Genomic DNA, 17,207 nt, shown 5'->3' on the forward strand with positions numbered 1-17,207 from the left:
GCATATCCAGGAGTTCTCTGGCGAGCCAGTGCTTTATTTTAGAACACTGAGAACAGAGATGTACAGACCCTTGCAAATGCTATGCTCCTAAGCTACTGAGCCAACCAGCTCTTCCAACAAAACTATTTGCCTAGGATGCTTGGCCAGAATTACAAGAATGAGAGTACATCTTGAAAAATGAGTGAGTGAAGTCTAACTCCAGCCTTAATCTGCCAACCTTAATTAAAAAATAGCCTTACAGACTTAGCCATACAATGGGGAGAATTGCAACACCCTTTTTTATGATAATAAATTTACATGTTGACATGTCCTTCAAGTGGGTAGAAGACTGAAATAAGACCAGTGTTGCAAGTCACACTGAAATAGTTTTCTACTAAGGTGCTCATCACAACTTAGTGTTCTAAGTGCTCCATAGCCTCAGGCTCCTTGTTAGTATCTTAAAATAGGTATGAACTACTAAAGTCTGACTATGGTGTGCTGCAGGCATGTTTCAGTCCTGTGCTTGTCAGCAAACCCAGAAAATGTTGATTTAAATATTGATTTATAGGTCCTGGAAATAACTTCTTAGATTCAGTTTTAGTTTAAGAGAAATCTCTATGTCTAAATGATATACTGTTCCATTCCTTGACAGCTTTATGTCCCTAGCAACAACTTGATATTTAATGGCTAACTGATGGAATCCAGCATGTTTTGAGTTCTCTCCGCATCCAAAAATGTGGTTATGAGAAGGGGCTGTATTTGTAATCATGCCTGGCTTCCAGTCTTAGGTTTGCACTGAATCTAATAGCTGAGCCTTTTTCTTTCCTTTTACCCATAAAATAAGATTATTATGCCCTCACAGAATTGTGGGCGAGTCAGACAAGAAACATATGAAGGGAGAAATGTTTCACAGTGTGGAAGGCAGTGCAAAATGAAGAGAAGCATTGCCGTTCTTGAGGTTTGGAAGTGACTCTTAATCAAAGGCTAAGGTCTTAGACACATCCCAAACATTCTTTTCCCTCTGCCTTCCTGAAGCTGTTTTCTAAAATGAACTCCAAGGTGCCTTTGAGTGAGAGCTGGTGCGAACAGTTCTTATCCAAGTCTTAATACTAATGAGGTAGATAGCTCAATTATTTCCCGTGCACTAAATTAGCTCCCCACCCAGATCTGTTTCTGCTGATGAACTTACGGGAAGGAGATTGGACCAAGAATCAGGCTGACTGACAATGAGAGATCTTATGGAGTATTGCAATATTCTTGAAAATATTTTAATATTTAACAGAGTCATATTTTGGGGAAGTATTGGGGCATGTAGAAAGAGTGCTATGTTTGGATCTTAAACTCTATAGAAACCATGAAGTCAGTTACTGGTCCAGAATAAGAGGAGAGTTACTGGTGTATTAAGGCCAATGTCCTAGTTCCAGGAGTCCTAAAAAGTTAGACTTGGCCACCCACCCTAAGTGCTATTAAAGAGTCTATGAGATAGGAAAGCAGAGAAAAAAGATTTAATCGATGTGACCTCACTGATAAATGTGAATAAAGAGATCCCACGACCACAAGTCTGTGTCTGGGGTGTTGGTATGACTTCAGCTTAAGTAGTGGAAGAACTGTAGAGGGAGCAAGATCTCTGCATGATTAATAAGCCTAGGTCAAAGGTCAAAGTGTGGCATGTTTACTCTCTTAAGTTCCAGCTTAGAGACGGCTGAAGAACTCTCTATTTTTAGGGGACAGGCTGGTTCTCATGAACTGCTTCAGGATACAATCGGGCCATCATATATAATTGCCCCCCTTTAGGGACGGTCTGTCCTACCAGACTTTGCTGTGACACAAATCCAAGGTATCACTGGAGATTTAAGACACTGGCTCTTACTAGTGTGTCTGTGTCCTGGAGGAGTAACCAGAGGGTTGTGTGATACAGGCTTTTATATAGGTACTCTATGAATGATTAACATGCCTATGAGCAACTAAGCGGGGGTCTAACCCAAAGCAAAGTAGAAGGAAGAGATGCAGAGACTGTGAACATCTTTTAGTCACATGTCTAGAAATCCACCAGAGAACACATGACCCATTGTTATATTCAATTAAATACTCTTGATAGCACAGACTTAGGGAAATGACCACTACTGGGCACAGAATTATTAGTATTTTTGCATATCTTGGTTGTTGTTATTGGTTTCAACTCACTGTTTTGCTATATTTTTATGTGCTCTTACTTGGGTGACATGAAGGAATATCAAATTTACTCTAATTGTAAAATTGCATCTTCTTCTTCTTGCTTATCACATTTTATTTTATCTTATGGCTTACCTTGAAGGTAAGCTTTTTCATTCATCAACTTTCTCTCTTACCAATTAGTTTTGTTTGATTCAAAAACACATACGTGATTGTGTAGTAAGAAACGGTGCTAGTCAATTAAGAAAAAAAGCATTCCAAAAAATGAGCTAGTTTATTCAATGTGAATTAAGCTATAAGCAGTCAAAATAGCAGGGTCTTTGTCATACTGGTGGTTGACACAGAGTAGACAGCAGCACAGAGTGAATATAGGGACTAAAAGGAGGCTGTACACTATCAGAAACATGTACTTATCTGCACTCAGGAAATCTCACCACCACGGTTTCTTGCTTTTATGATCTCAGAGCATGGTCTGACTGGTACCTGGTCTTTGAAAGTAGCCAGTCCATTAGTGAAATGTAAATAACACACACAAAGGGAGGCAGGACATAATGCTGTGTTCTGCCATCACCGATAGTAAATTGATTTTAATGGTTTTCTTATATATAAAGCAGCTGCCATAATTCCCTCCTGGGATGAATAAATGTTTATAGATGTCACTGGATTGCTGAGTTTTAATAGCGTTCCTTTCATAAAAATTCCTTAAAAATAAAGGACAGAGGATAGAGGTGGGAAGCCAGTAAACATAGGCTTGCCTCCCAGAATATATTTATGCTTCTTACAACTTTATCTGTCATATTAGATGTCATTTTGAATGGTCATGAGTAACAGTATATCACTGACCGTCACAGAATGTACCATGACTTTGGCCAAACCTTTGGACTATTATGGAATATGTTTCTTCTTTTCTTGCATAGTAAACTGTGTGTCCTTAGGCACATAATCCCAGGGACACTGCCTTCTCATACTTCACCTGGAAAAAGTCAACACTGGGCATTTTGTTAGGCTGACATCCCCACCCCACCCCCCCAGTTGACAGTAAACTGCTGCTGTCAGTTTTGTAGCTGCCTGACACTGGACCACCACTGTCTATCACTGTCTTCAACAGTAGCCACCAAGAGGACTTTGCTCTCGAATATAATCTTAACCTTCTGCTCAGAGCGTGTGACATTTTCTTAAATGTCTCTAGACTGAGCATATGTAATTCCCCAAATTTGCTGCTTTTAACATCGTGAACCTCAGATTGTACGTATGACCTGAAGTCTTATCAAAAGTTCAGCTTTCTGGGACATGTCCCAGAAGTTTTGGATAACACTCTCTGTGGTCATATAGTCCAGCAATCTCACTGCTGTGTATATATTTAAAAGACTTGAAAGAGTCTTTTAGGAACTGTGTCTACCTGTTCATAATAGCAATGTTCACAAGAAGGTAAAGATAGCTGTTGACAAGTCTATTAAGCACGATGTCATACATAATAGTATATTATGTTGCCTTAAAAAGAAAGGAAATGTTCTCACATGTGCTACCAAAGACATTACATTAGTAAAAATAAAAGAACGGCATAAAAAAGACAAGTCTTGCATGATTATGTCCAGGTATCTGAAGCAGTTTAATTTACAAAGCCAGAAAGAGGGAGGAAAGGTTTCAATGTTGAGAGGCACGAGCCTTCTGGAGAGCCACTCTTAACACCGTGAATCTACTTGACACCGCTGAACAGTACCCTTGAAAACTGTGCATCTTTTTCATGTGCAACGCAATGCTCTGTGTTTAAATATAATGCTTTCCCTTTAAAAATACAACTGCAAAATAAAATAAAATAAAGTCTATCAGGTAAGGCTGAGGATCTTGCATTTTTTTTCCAAGCTTGCCATATAATTCTGATGAATTCCATACTTGGTACCACTGCCCATTCCAGGTAGAATCTCCTTTAGGGAAGCAGATTTTAGGATTTGTACACAAGACAACAAAGATTGCAGAGCATATGGGTGGTGTCCAGGCTGCTGTACCAAAGCAGCACAGAGGCATGGAAGTGCTTCAGATGTGTGGCTGATAGTTTGGAAGCTGAGACACTAAGAAGATGAAGCCAGTGGTGGTTCTAGTGAGGTCTCTTCAAAATTAAATACTGCCAATGTCTTACTCCTATTCTTCAGATAATGCTTTGACCTCTAAAGGGCACTAATTCTTTTTTTTTTTTTAAGGACCCCGCCCTTGTGAACTAGCTACCTTCCACTTCCACAAAGCATCCCAAAGGAGCTTAGGGATTCAACATATAATTTTTTTTGAGAAGACTCAGACATTTAGTCCGTTGTAGATACCCCTTAGTCATCTTGGCCAGATACCTGAGCCTTCTATTTGGGGCAGTATCAACATTTATTATTCATCTTTGCCAACCCTGTTCCATGGCATAGATAGTTCTATCCTCTGAGAAATGGCTTTTATCCTGCTAGCTTTGATTTTTCTAGTTCCTGTTCATCCCATGATTACTGTTTAGCACTTCCCATCATAAGAGAATTACACAATCCAGGTGGACCTTGCCTGTCCCTCTGGCTAATTGTGCATTTCCAGATCCTCCTTGCCCAGTAGAGTGTGCTCCACTTACCAAGGTGAAGTCAATGTCTTGGGTGGTTTCTCCTTTAGCTTCACCTCAGCTCCTCAGCTTTCCATCATTTCTTCTCCCACGAGAAAGGTCTTTACAATGTTTGATCATTACAGTGATTAGAGACTTAATCATTTTCTCTAACATTAGCTTTCATTATTAAAAAGTTTAGGATATTCTTGATAGGCTTTCTGCTAATCAGTAATCAGTGCTCTGCAAACTCTAATTAATCAAAGTTCTCTCTTATCTTCCAATCACAAATTAATATATAAACCAAAGAAAACTAGGTAGCATCATTTAACAATGTTATGTGAAACCAATTGTGTCAAAAATGGTTTTTAGGCTGTTGATTTTAGGAATGTTCAAATATACACAAGAAGAGAGTAGCGTGATGAACATCTGAGGTTCCTTCATCTTACCCCCACTTAGTCCCCTATCCTGAGGCTGTTTTATTCCAAATACAAATTTCATGCCAGTATATCATGAAGTACAGAAAAAAGACCCCATTTGTAAGTATGACTTACTAAAATTCCATAGCAATGGCTAGTATAAGTGTTTGTCTTCAATTTTCCCTATTCATTTTCTTGTTTAATATGTTTGTTATTAATTTATTATATTTAGTTTCTTAAATCTCTTTTGATATGTAGGTTCCACCACTGTATGTCTCTCCATTCATTTTCAATGTATGTGTATCTCCACAGAGACCACATAAGTGATCACCCTTTGTCTTGGGATACTATTTGTCCCTCCTATCAATCATAGTACTAGGTGATTCCACATCTCAGCCAGGGAGAGGACAGGAGTATCTTGTCATTTCAGAAAGAAAAAAAAATTAAAGAATGTTAGGTTTGTGTTCACAGGACTCAGGAGCCAACATGAAGCTCATTTCTACCTGCAAGAGGTGGAACAGTTAGAGGCTTGCTAAGAAAAACAGACAAAAAATTAAATCCATTTGTTTATGATGGTAAAAATTAAGGAGCATTCTGAAATTTGGAAGACATTTAAGAGTCAATTGAGTGATTACAAAAACAAGTTGATAAAGGTCAAAAGATGTGGGCCATTGCTCAGCCTTTCCTATGTGGACTGGACCTTAGAGTGATCAAGAAGCAGGAGAAGGCCTTCCCATTTTAGAAAGGTGGGATGTGTTAGAATGCCATCTAGCAAGCCATTCAGGCAGTTACTAGCAAAGGCCACTTATGTCCTTAGAGACAGCTGGCATTTGGAGGTTACATCAGTACCCCTGAAATCCTCATTGTGTGGTTAATATTAATTGTTAACTGGACAAGATCTAGAATTGCCTAGATGACAAACTTCCAGGCATCCCTGTGAGGGATCAAGTAGGTCAGGTTAATCACCCCTCTGATGGATCATCGAGGTTACGTTAAACTCCAGACACCCTTTTGAGGAATCATTTAGGTTGTTAACTCTTGGACACCCCTGTGAGGGACCTAGATTAGGTTAATCCTCAGACATCCCTGTGGGGAATTATCTTGATTAGGTTGATTTAGGTGAGAAGACCTACCATGGAGGAAAAATAGCCGCAGAGAACTTTGAAAGTGGTACCATCAAGAAGCCTGCTAGTAACTTAACCACTTAGTCTCCTTGTTTTTAATATATCTACCACTATATAGGATTAAGTGGAGCAATACGTTAAAGCACATTACCTATGAAGAAGCAACGGTGTGACAGCATCACTATGCTACAACTCCACTGGCCGTTCTTTATTTTCAGAGAACAGAACTATAAGGAAGCACAATTCAGAAGCCCGTGGGCTCGAGTGAGAAAATCTGAAGCGTACAGAATGCTTTAAAGAGGCATTAACAGTTTGACCTCAGTTACCCAATAGTACTTTTTTTTCCTCCTCAACTCATTTTTTATTTCCACTATTTATGCTAAAGCATTTAGAGTATATGTTCTGTATAAGGCGCTTTATTGTTTATCGAATGACTAAGCCATGAGGTGCTGTGTAACTTTTCCTGGGGAGATTTCTACTCACCTGAAATACGGCACCAGTTACAGATCAAAAAATTGATTACACCTGAGTCCAAGCTGGTGAACCATTGTATTTACTGATGTTGCTTATATGAGGATGGATGACTCAAAACCATTCCTGTGACCAAAATCACACCTTACCGTGGGTAGCAACTCACAAAAGCTGCCATCCTGGAACTCTGCACAGTGTGAAGGCGGCTTGAGCAGGGCGAGTCTTCTCTCCCCAACAGTGCTTGCTGCTTAAGTAACCTTGGGGGAAAGAGAGACCTGTTAAGTTTTACAGTCTTCCTTAGATAAGATTTGCAACTTGCTGAGCCTCTTTCCGGAATGGAAGTTCTGATGCAGAGCTTCCTGAGCCTTAGCAAGCCTCCCTGCAGTGTGGAGTGTTTCAGTCTTGAGGAAATTGCTGTCCAGTGTGCATATAGTATGCCTTGCTGGCTCTCCCTTGAATGAAAGGCTGTTGGGAGCTTCTGCTTCCCAGAGAAGTGATGTCAGGTGTCATCTGCGTGCAAGAGCCCCAAAGAAGAAAAGCCTGATTTAGAGTGCAAACTGCCTCAGCCAAGACGCTATTAAATCATTTTCTAACAACCCAACTCCATGTTTATTAGAAAAATATCCAGACTCACCAGACAATGTTGGATATTACAAAACAAATGTTTTTCTTCATGCCTTGAATCACAGGTGAGAACTAAAACTATTTTAAATGAGTTTCTTTTCAACTCATCCTAGGAAAAAATAATTACAGTTATTGGTCATCACCATGACTATCATTACTATTGATTCATCTCTTCCATCAGATACGAAAAATAATACGAACATTAAAGTAATGCACATTAAGTCTACAATAGTACAATTTATAAAGTACATTTTCAGCCTTGGTATATAAGCCATGATAGTTTTTTAAAACTGAGTAATACCTAAAATGTGTTATTTTGTGTTAATCATGTTCCCATTACTAAGACAAAATGCCACAGATAATCACCTTGCAAAGATGACAGGTTTATTGTAGCTTGAAGTCCACGATATATTGGCCTCCAAAGCATTTGAGCCTGTGGTGAGCACACGCTGAACTCATAGCCAGAGCACATGGCCGAACAAAACCATTAACCTAATGACCCAGGAGCAAAAGAGGAAGGAGTGTCAAGAGTCCAAAATACTCCAGTCACTTGGAGATTTCTGTAGGATTTACCTCTTCATAACAGCTCCTGGGGACCAGCACTCTAGCATGTGGCACCTGGGGACATTCAAGATAAAAACTGTCATCCCGCCATGTGACTCTCTAGGGGTTGTTGTGTGGCTGGCTCTACATGGGTGGCTTTGGTTGGTTGTCTGCATCCTTTGCAGTGATGACGATCAGCCCCAGCCAGGGATCCAAGCTTTCTAGGCAAGCCCTCCACTACGAAACTATTCTCTAGCTGTCCTAGACGCTGAAACTCTTATTTCAAATTGCATTCCTGAAGTAGGCTATGAAAGTCCCAGGAGGTGAAACTGCTTCTTCAAAGCCTTTTTAATTCAGTGCTAACTTTTGACTAAATAAGTCAAGAGTAATGGACAAGGGTGGGGTAAGATCTGTACCACCAAGAGCTCCAGAAACCAGGGGGCCACCACCCACAAGGGAAAACCTCCCAGGGTGTCTGGGCAGAGATTGACCTGCCCTAGTCTTTTCCCTTGGACTTTCCCCGGCTTAAGGAAACAGCAGGGGTGGAGCTTAAAGTAAGGCCAGAGGAACCTCAGACCTTCATTAGGAAAATCTACCACAAAAGAAACAAAGACCTTAGCAGGTTATTAGTGTGTGAAAAGTAACAGAAGGACATTTGAAGGCAAATGGGATCATAATTTCATTTTAAGGAGAATATATGCATATATCACCTCAGATGAAATTCAAAGTCTATGAGTCTATTTAAAATAATTTAAATGTTGAATCATGTATTGACTAACTCATAAGTGCAGACACCCTTCAGTAGGCAGGCTCTATATCTACAGACTCAGCCAACCACAGATAAATATTTGGGGGAGGAAGACACAGTTGTATCACGGAATGTGCACAGACTTTCCCCCTTGTCTCTAGGCAACACAGCACAGCAACTCCTACAGCATTCCTGTGGCTTTTTGAGGTTAAGCAACCTATACATTATTTCAAATCCACAGAATTTTATAGCTCTAATGAATTCCGCAGTTCTGAAAATGAGCCCTGAGCATGCGCAGACTTTGATATCTGAGGCAATCCTGGAACCAGTCTTGTGTGTGTGCCAACAATGCCTATACTTACATATTTTCACAATGAATCCCAAATTGTATTACAACTAGGTGCTTATGACTTTGGATTTTGCATGCAATGGCACTCTCCTCTTTTACTTCACTATAATATATGGCTCTTCGATGACGTTTATTTGGCAGAAAAACTTTCAGTTTTGAAAGCTCAGATTATTGAAGAGAAAATGGTTGTCTTTTTGTATGGTATCAGTATCTCAAGAGATACCAGTGATTTAAAATATAGATTTATAATTGGGATACTACATTCAACAAAGGTCTTCATGGTCAGTAAATAAGAAAGTAGATTTAAAAAAAAAAAAGTAAGCATCAACTTGGCTAGAATCTATATAGAGAAGAATCCAGGGAGGCAAAACACGTCCCATGACAGGAGTATTTCATCGTTAGGCTGACCTACCTGCCTGCAATGCTTTGTTCCATGGGGGTGGACTGACCAGGTGTCAGTGGGGAGCACAAGGGAGAAAGGAAGAGCTGTCCCCCTCCAGAGACAGGAAGCTTTAGAACAGGTAACAGTGTGTCTCTCTGAAGTCATCCTCAATGCACCTCCCTCTCTCTTCATACCCTATTGGTCAGCCACATTGACTCATTGTCTGTTATGGTCTCCTCAGGTGTCATCCTCTATATCTTGCTGGTGGGATACCCACCCTTCTGGGATGAAGACCAGCATAGACTGTATCAGCAGATCAAGGCTGGAGCTTACGATGTATGTATTAAGTATCCATACAACTTTGGATGAGGGTGGGTTGTTTCATGGCCAAGGGCAAGGGCATTGTTGCTCTTGCTTTATTTATTTTTTTTTAATAATTTGATGTTCTGTCATTTATTAACTAGTGTGGGGTAAATTTCTTTCTTAACCTGTGAAGAACAGTCTATCTATTACAAAATATACTTATTATGTAAAAGGAAGGTTAATTATCAAAAATAGGATGAGCTTTGAGTTGGTGCAAAAGGTTTACAGTTTCAGACCATAAATTTCAAGTCATTATAACTAGATTCAAACACATCTTTATAAATCAGCTAATCAATATATTAAATATATTAAACAATCAATATATTTTAACAGTGAGAAATAAGTTTATTTCCATTGCATAAAAAAATCTTGTTTCTGGAGTCAATGAATTTCCAGAAAATATTTTCTGCATCCTGTTAATTGTTAAAGTGTGTTTTAGATGCTTGAAGATGTTTGGTCAGCTGGGGGGAGGCCAGGTAGCTATAACAGATGACTTAGTCCAATTCATTCAATTTATGAATTCATTCCACTTTTGACACATTGTGCCTCATGCAGGAAGGTGTTGTCATAAAGAACCAGGCAGCTGTGGGCACTGCAGTTCTTGGTGTATCTCACCCATTTTCTGAGCACACTGCTAAGATGTAATAGTTTCCTGGGATGCAGGAAGCTGTGGTGAATCTGACTAGCACCAGACTGCCAAACAGTGACCACAGTCCTCTGTGGGTGTAAATTTGGCTTGGGAGTGCTTTGGACCTGCTTCCTGGTCCAGCCGCTGTGAAGCCAGTTGTCAAGTCTACCCTTCTTCAAATCACTGTATGATGGAGAAATGGTTTCTTGTTGGAAACAATCAACGATGATGACAATTCAAGGTGATTTCTTTCTCCAGTCAGCCCATGTGGCACCCACTTGTAAGAGCGTAGCTATTTTGCAAGCCTTATTTCTAGATAAGTGTTTTAGAAATTTATACATTGATATTTCAGACATGCTCACATCAAAGCCAGTGGATCAAAATGAAAATAAACCTGACCAACTTTATCTTGTCAGTTTTTCTTTTTGTATCATTAGTCAGTCGTGTGAATTAATCTGTTTTTGATATAACTTATGTAATAAATATTATGAAACAGTTCACTGCTTACAGAAATAAGGAATATATTTGGCTTTTTGACTCTGGGGTGGATATATAAGACAGGATGCCACGTATGCCAGGTTACCCTTGATCTTGCTATATAACTGTGGCTTGCCTGAAACTCCTGGTCCTTCTGCCTCGGGCTCCCTAGTGTTGGGATTAGAGACATGTACCAACATGTCTGGCTTAGTGTGTCTATTTTTAAAAGCTTTTTACTAATTTCTATCTTTAAAGTTTCCATCACCAGAATGGGACACAGTGACACCTGAAGCCAAAGACCTCATCAACAAGATGCTCACCATCAACCCTGCCAAACGCATCACAGCCTCTGAGGCACTGAAACACCCATGGATCTGTGTAAGTCATTTCTCATATACCCCTGGAGCCAAGCTGAAAAATAAACCCTTAGTCATTTTTTCATAGACTTATAATAATCTTGCAGAGAAAGATGAACTTTAATGTAGTTTGGACTCAAGGTGTTTAACAAATGAATTTTATAATAGTGAAAATCACCATTGCCTGTAGCAAACTCTAAACTGCACATATTGTTAAATATTGCCTACAGGAGCAGGAATGAGTATGTTCCATGCCAATTATTGATTAAGACTCATGAGAAAGTGACACCAAACCTTACTGTATCCCAGGAAGGAACTTTTTATAAATTCCAGTTCTTTATGAGTAAGCAGCCTTTGAAATATGTGAAATGTAGAAGTTAGGGATGGTTTTAGGGGATACAGGATAGCTTCAGTAGTCTGAGTGTCTTATAGAAGCTCTAAGGAAAAGTAAAGTGTAAGGGGATCTAAACCCTTCCGTGAATGTCAAGGGTTGCTATATAATGCTAAGTAAATGGGAGGTATTCTAATAGAAATGTGATGAAATGCTTGCTAAAATGGTGACCTGGCAGTTAATGATCAGCGTTTCTGTACATTCTATCCATCAGTGTGCTTGAGCTCAGTCACTGACAGTCTTTACAAAGCCATGCATTCTTATAGAGTAATGCAAGTTGGTTATATGCATGCAGGTGCCATTCGTAAAGGTTGGACCTGAGACTCTTTATTGCCCTTGGTATGCTTTAACTATCATCAAGTCACCCTTTCTTCTCTTCTTTCAGCAACGTTCTACTGTTGCTTCCATGATGCACAGGCAGGAGACTGTGGACTGCTTGAAGAAATTTAATGCTAGACGGAAACTGAAGGTAAGAAATTTGCCATTGTTGTGGGAGGAGTGGGAGGGCTGATTTGTGAGGTGAAAAGAAAAGCCGACGAAAGGGGAAGTTTTAGCAAAGCTTTTAACACTGTACATCTCAATACTGAGTCCTCCTGGATCTGAGGGAAACTGAAGGTGCTCCATAATTGAACCCAGGACGGGAAGTGGGCCGGATGTGACAATGTGTGCTGTGCCCTCTCTCCTCAGAGGAAGAGGTGCAGTTTGACGAAGTCCCTATCTGAAAATAAAACCAGGAGACTTGTTAGCCCCTGCTCCATGTTTTTAGGTCAGAGATTGGTAGAGGCAACTGTGACCTTGTTCTCTTGTTTGTTTGATAGGGTGCAATCTTGACAACCATGCTGGCTACGAGAAATTTTTCAGGTATACATGTTTGATCTCCGTTCCTCCTCTGCCCTTCTCCAGGCTCTGTGTGTGTGTGTGTGTGTGTGTGTGTGTGTGTGTGTGTGTGTGTGTGTGTGTGTGTGTCTTTAAGAGAATGCAGAAAGTCCAATAACTACAAGTGGTTAACACACACACACGATGGGGAGATTCATTACACTCCTGTAGCCATCTGTCGGACTCTACCCAGACTAGACACTAGCTCTCAAATGCTGGGGTCACACAAGTATGATATGTATGCCTGTTTTTATTAATATTTCATAAGAAGGGTGCTGTTAGTCTAATTACCGTGAGGAACTGCAGTAAGAAAGGCCTTTAAAATGAGGTGTTTTGTGGAGCCACTTTCTCATAGGCCTAATTTCTTTTGAGCTGAGGTGGTGTGTCTTTATGTTCTTTAACAGTAATTAAAGGGACTAAAGCTCTATAATGAGAAATTACAGAGAAGCGACTACGTGGCCACATGGGGACATCATCCAATAATGGGATTCCTCAAAACCATTGCATGGGGGGAACTAGAAGAAAAAGAAAGAAGCATATGAGCTAAACTCAGCCAAGAAGTTTCTTTCTGTAAATTGCCTCTCCAAAATAGGTGCAAAGTGTGTATTGTTTCCAGGAAAGTAGTTTGAAGTTTGAAGTGTCGGGGGCCGTCTTTGATAGATTATCTAAAAGCCATAGGCATGCAAGAGTAAAATGTTGGTAAGTGCTAACCAGGCATATAGCGAATGAACCGAAGCAACAACTAAGTTACATTTGATCAACTTATAATTGGGGGCGGGGCAGTGTCACGTGCATGTAATTAATCCCAGCATTCAGGAGGCAGAGGAAGGTAGAACTCTGTGAGTTCAAGGCCAGCCTGCTCTACACAGAGAGTTCTAGGCTAACCAGGGTACAAAGTGAGACCCTGTTTAAAAACAAAACAAAACAAACAAACAAAACACTTGGAGTTTAGATGTTTATAGACCAGTTGTCAAAAATAACAGTTCTTTGGGTTTGGATAGGCATGTGAAGCATGAACATTCAGTGGCGTGCTCTGACTTTGTTTTGCCCTGCCAGGATGTTAAATTACTAATCAGATGGCCATCAGTATATGTGTATCAGACATTCGTCAGTCAGTTCCTAGTTATTGCTTAGACCCATGTTTGCAGCGCAGTTTTCCTTCCCACTTAGAAACAAGGTGAAATGACAGACTGGTGAGCAGCAACCACAGAGTGCCCGTACAGCGACCAGTGCTGCACATTCAGGGGCTGCACTGCCCAGCTGCTGTGTGTTCTGTCTGATGTGTTCATTCTAATAAACCATGCTGCTCCCCTTTGTCAATCTGTTTTGTAAATACCTAGCTAATGTGATTGACATATATTCAGGTGAGCTCAGTGCCATTAAGCCTTAGCCAATATATATGACCTTAAACTAAATAGACATTTCACTGTGGCCCAGTCCTCAGTGAATCACTAGAAATGAAAGGACTTATATGGTATATGTTGTTAATGAACTTTTTCAAAGATTCTCCAGAACTAAAATTACCTATTTTGTTAACATTTTAATGGCACCCTTAAGTGTCAATTGGGTCCTTATTAATAATGTTTATACACATTTGTAGATGTTTTAGATTACTTCGTGTGTTCCTTTTCATCATCCCATAAACTAAAAATCATGACTAATATGTGGACTTTGTATTGTCTCTGAACGTTTTTGCATGAAAAACAAACTTTTTGGCCCATCACTTCCATATCAACTAAATAACACTTATATCTTCTAGTTCCATCTTGTACTTGTATTTTAGTTTTGAGCATTTAATTCATTCTATTCATTGCCAAATATACTTTTTAAACTTCCGTACGTATGTGGTTGTAAAGTTGTTTTTATTTCTTCTTTTCTCCCTGAATGTGGAATGTATTTCTTGTGAGGTAAGGTGATAGTCACGCAAGGGATGATTCTGCATCTCCCAGGCCAAACTGCTGCTTCCCCCAAATCATTGCCTTCTTTTTGCTTGCTGTTGTAACCTAAATTATTCTGTTTGCTCTCTAACCTATTAACTTCCACAAGAGCTCCTGGGTGATCCTTTTTACCTGCAGGCAGACAGTGCCATAGCCAAGGCAACTGTTGAATAACAGCCTCCACTGATAAAATGTAATAGCTTTGTTGCTAAAAACGAGAGAAAATTAATATTTGTGACTTTTAGGCAAAATTTAAAATGATGCCAAATTGAAAACTAAAGTAACATCCCGAACAAAAGAAATATCAATAAGTGAAATGGTCATGTGGTTTCATTACAGCGAGGTAATTCATTTTATACGCCATGCTCCGTGTGCATAATTGTGTATGTTAACACTAAGTGGAAGGATGTTCTTTGTCCTCTGTATCTGAGTGTTCTACACCAGTGTACTAATTGTCATTACTGTCGGACTTGCTGTTCACTGTGTATGCACTCGTTTTTAAAAGGATGCTTTCAAGTTTTAACAGGCTGAAGAAATTTGGTAAAATACAAGCAGTTGCTTAAGTGCCCTAGAAAAAGGGAGTTTCCCGTGAGAACCTATGCCTTTAAGATTTCATTTTATTTTAGATCTTGTTCCAAATATTATGGTTTTTAATTTGTCAATTCAAAGACCTTTGTTTAGGAAGCCTCTGTATTCTGATTTTAAAATCTAAAAGAACACGGAGTGCATTTTTTAAATTACCATATGCTAAGCATTTAAGAAATTTGCTCCTGGTCAATTAGGTACCATTTGAGTTTATATAAATATTTGTGTTTTCAATTAAACTGCAGTTATCTGATTTTTAAAAAATAGAGAGAGAAGACATTGGTTAGCCAGAGCAAATTTTTGTGAATGAGATTTCAACCCCTGGAAAGAGGCACTTCAGTGGCAGAGCTGACGTGGTCACGAGACATGGTGTGAATGAAAGTGTAATCAGTCTGTCAGCTGGTGTCTCAAGGCTGAACTCAACTTTCTGGATTATGAAGGATAGTCCAGCGAAAGTTCCAGTATCCTTTTCAAAGCCAACACTGGCATAAAGTCCATTGCACAGCTGGCAAAGTGTTCAACTTTATGCCATGAACTATGTAAGAATTTAGTTTTAAATTTGCTGTGGCAAAACCCAGAAAAGTGATACTATATTTCAGTGTCCTGTAAGCTCTTGCTCATCAATGTGACCTTGATGGTTCGGTGTCTGTGCTATAACTAAGCAAAGATGGCAGGAGACAACTGCTTGATTTGTCATCATCTCCCTGTGGGTTTGTGGAAAACTCACTAAAGCGATTTTACTCTCATTTTGCAGCAGCCAAGAGTTTGTTGAAGAAGCCAGATGGGGTAAAGGTAAGTTAAACAGCTCTCTTAAACTGTCTCTGACTTTCAGACGTTGCTGGATAGTTTAAATGTTACCCTGAAAGTCCCAAGTATGTAGAACTTATGTACCTTATGGTTCTCAGAAAAGGGTGCAGGACGAAGCAGGAGATAGCTCAGCACACAAACATAATTATCATGTATGCTAATACATGATCCATCCTTTTCACATGGTTACGTATTAACCATGAAAAACAACATTGTAAATATCGCCACTGTATAAAATGAATGTTTAGGTCCTCTCTGGTTCTCCACAGTCCCAAAGCACTCTGCTGACCTAAGAACCTGCAAAAACTAAATGCTTTTCCAAGTAATTATGATATGGACTTGAAGCCCACCAAAATCTGGGAAAAGTTTGTCTGAGAAACTGCCTTTTCTTGGGCAGTTTCTCTAAAGCCCATGAATTTCTTGAGATTCAATCCTAAGAATTAAAGTTGTGTTCAAGGTGCTACCCTGAGCAGACACTAGGAAACCCTTCCAAGAAAGACAACAACAAAAATAATTCTACTTTTTTGGCTTTCTAATCAATATAATCCAATGTAATTTCTACTGATATCTTGTTTATACAGAGCTTTTTTTAATAGTATAATCTCATTTTTTGCTTAATAATATTTGCTATCTTTCCAGAATATCACCTAAATGCCTTGTTAACCATTTTCTTTCTCTTCCAATGGCAGATACGTACATTCCTCAACAGGTCAACACTCTTGGAAATTAATTAATAGTCTAACCTTTGAACTTGACCCAATCAGGTGGTCATTTCCTATTGAAAAATGCAACATAGAAAGTCATGTGTTGGTTCCTAAAGTTATATGGAGTCATTCATTACCTCACCACCTGTCTCTGTGTGACCTGGAATTTTCCAGCTCTGGAGTCACTAGGTTACCATTTCCCAGTCCTCAAGCTACGTGTATCTTCTTTCTGCTTATTTCACTCATTTCAGATTGCATTGACAGTGGATGTCTGCCTTTTCCCCAGTGTGATGACATTGGTGAAAATGGTACTTTTAAGTTTTCAAATGTTTCCCTTTGTTTTTTGTTGTTGTTGTTGTTGTTGTTGTTTTTTGGGTTTTGTTTTTTTTTTTTTTTTTTTTTGGTACTGCTCAATACCAGAGAGCCCACAGGCCCAATAGACAGTTAGTCTCACTGTTATCCTGATGCAGAAACACTTTCAGAACAGTTTTCCTCCAGCTGACTTATAAACACCATTTAAACAAGAAAATTAATATATATTCCATGCTTTAAATTCAAACGGTCGTGTTTCTTTTTGTTTGTTGTTTGTTTTGTTTTCTTTTCTCTTCCTTTCTCTTTGACTGGTCAATTCAGAAAAGGAAGTCCAGTTCGAGTGTTCAGATGATGGTGAGGACCTGTGTCTGCCAGATTTCTCCTACTGGGAAAG

At 39.4% G+C, this 17,207-nt stretch overlaps 1 protein-coding gene across 24 annotated transcripts in view; it reads left to right on the top strand.

Moving 5' to 3' along the window:
- Camk2d (calcium/calmodulin dependent protein kinase II delta) overlaps positions 1-17,207 on the top strand; it is a 239,069-nt gene that overhangs the window by 182,141 nt on the left and 39,721 nt on the right. For 8 of the 24 annotated variants that reach the window (XM_051165828.1, XM_051165806.1, XM_051165829.1 and 5 more), the window contains exons 9-14: positions 9,619-9,713; positions 11,101-11,223; positions 11,978-12,061; positions 12,411-12,453; positions 15,745-15,782; positions 17,135-17,167. In XM_051165828.1, the coding sequence (XP_051021785.1) occupies positions 9,619-9,713; positions 11,101-11,223; positions 11,978-12,061; positions 12,411-12,453; positions 15,745-15,782; positions 17,135-17,167 (416 nt within the window). The remainder of the gene's footprint in view (positions 1-9,618; positions 9,714-11,100; positions 11,224-11,977; positions 12,062-12,410; positions 12,454-15,744; positions 15,783-17,134; positions 17,168-17,207) is intronic. The other 16 variants (XM_051165820.1, XM_051165819.1, XM_051165827.1 and 13 more) reach the window with 3 other exon arrangements.

Source organism: Acomys russatus, chromosome 23 (genome assembly GCF_903995435.1).
Source record: "Acomys russatus chromosome 23, mAcoRus1.1, whole genome shotgun sequence".
Taxonomy (NCBI): Eukaryota; Metazoa; Chordata; class Mammalia; order Rodentia; family Muridae; genus Acomys; species Acomys russatus.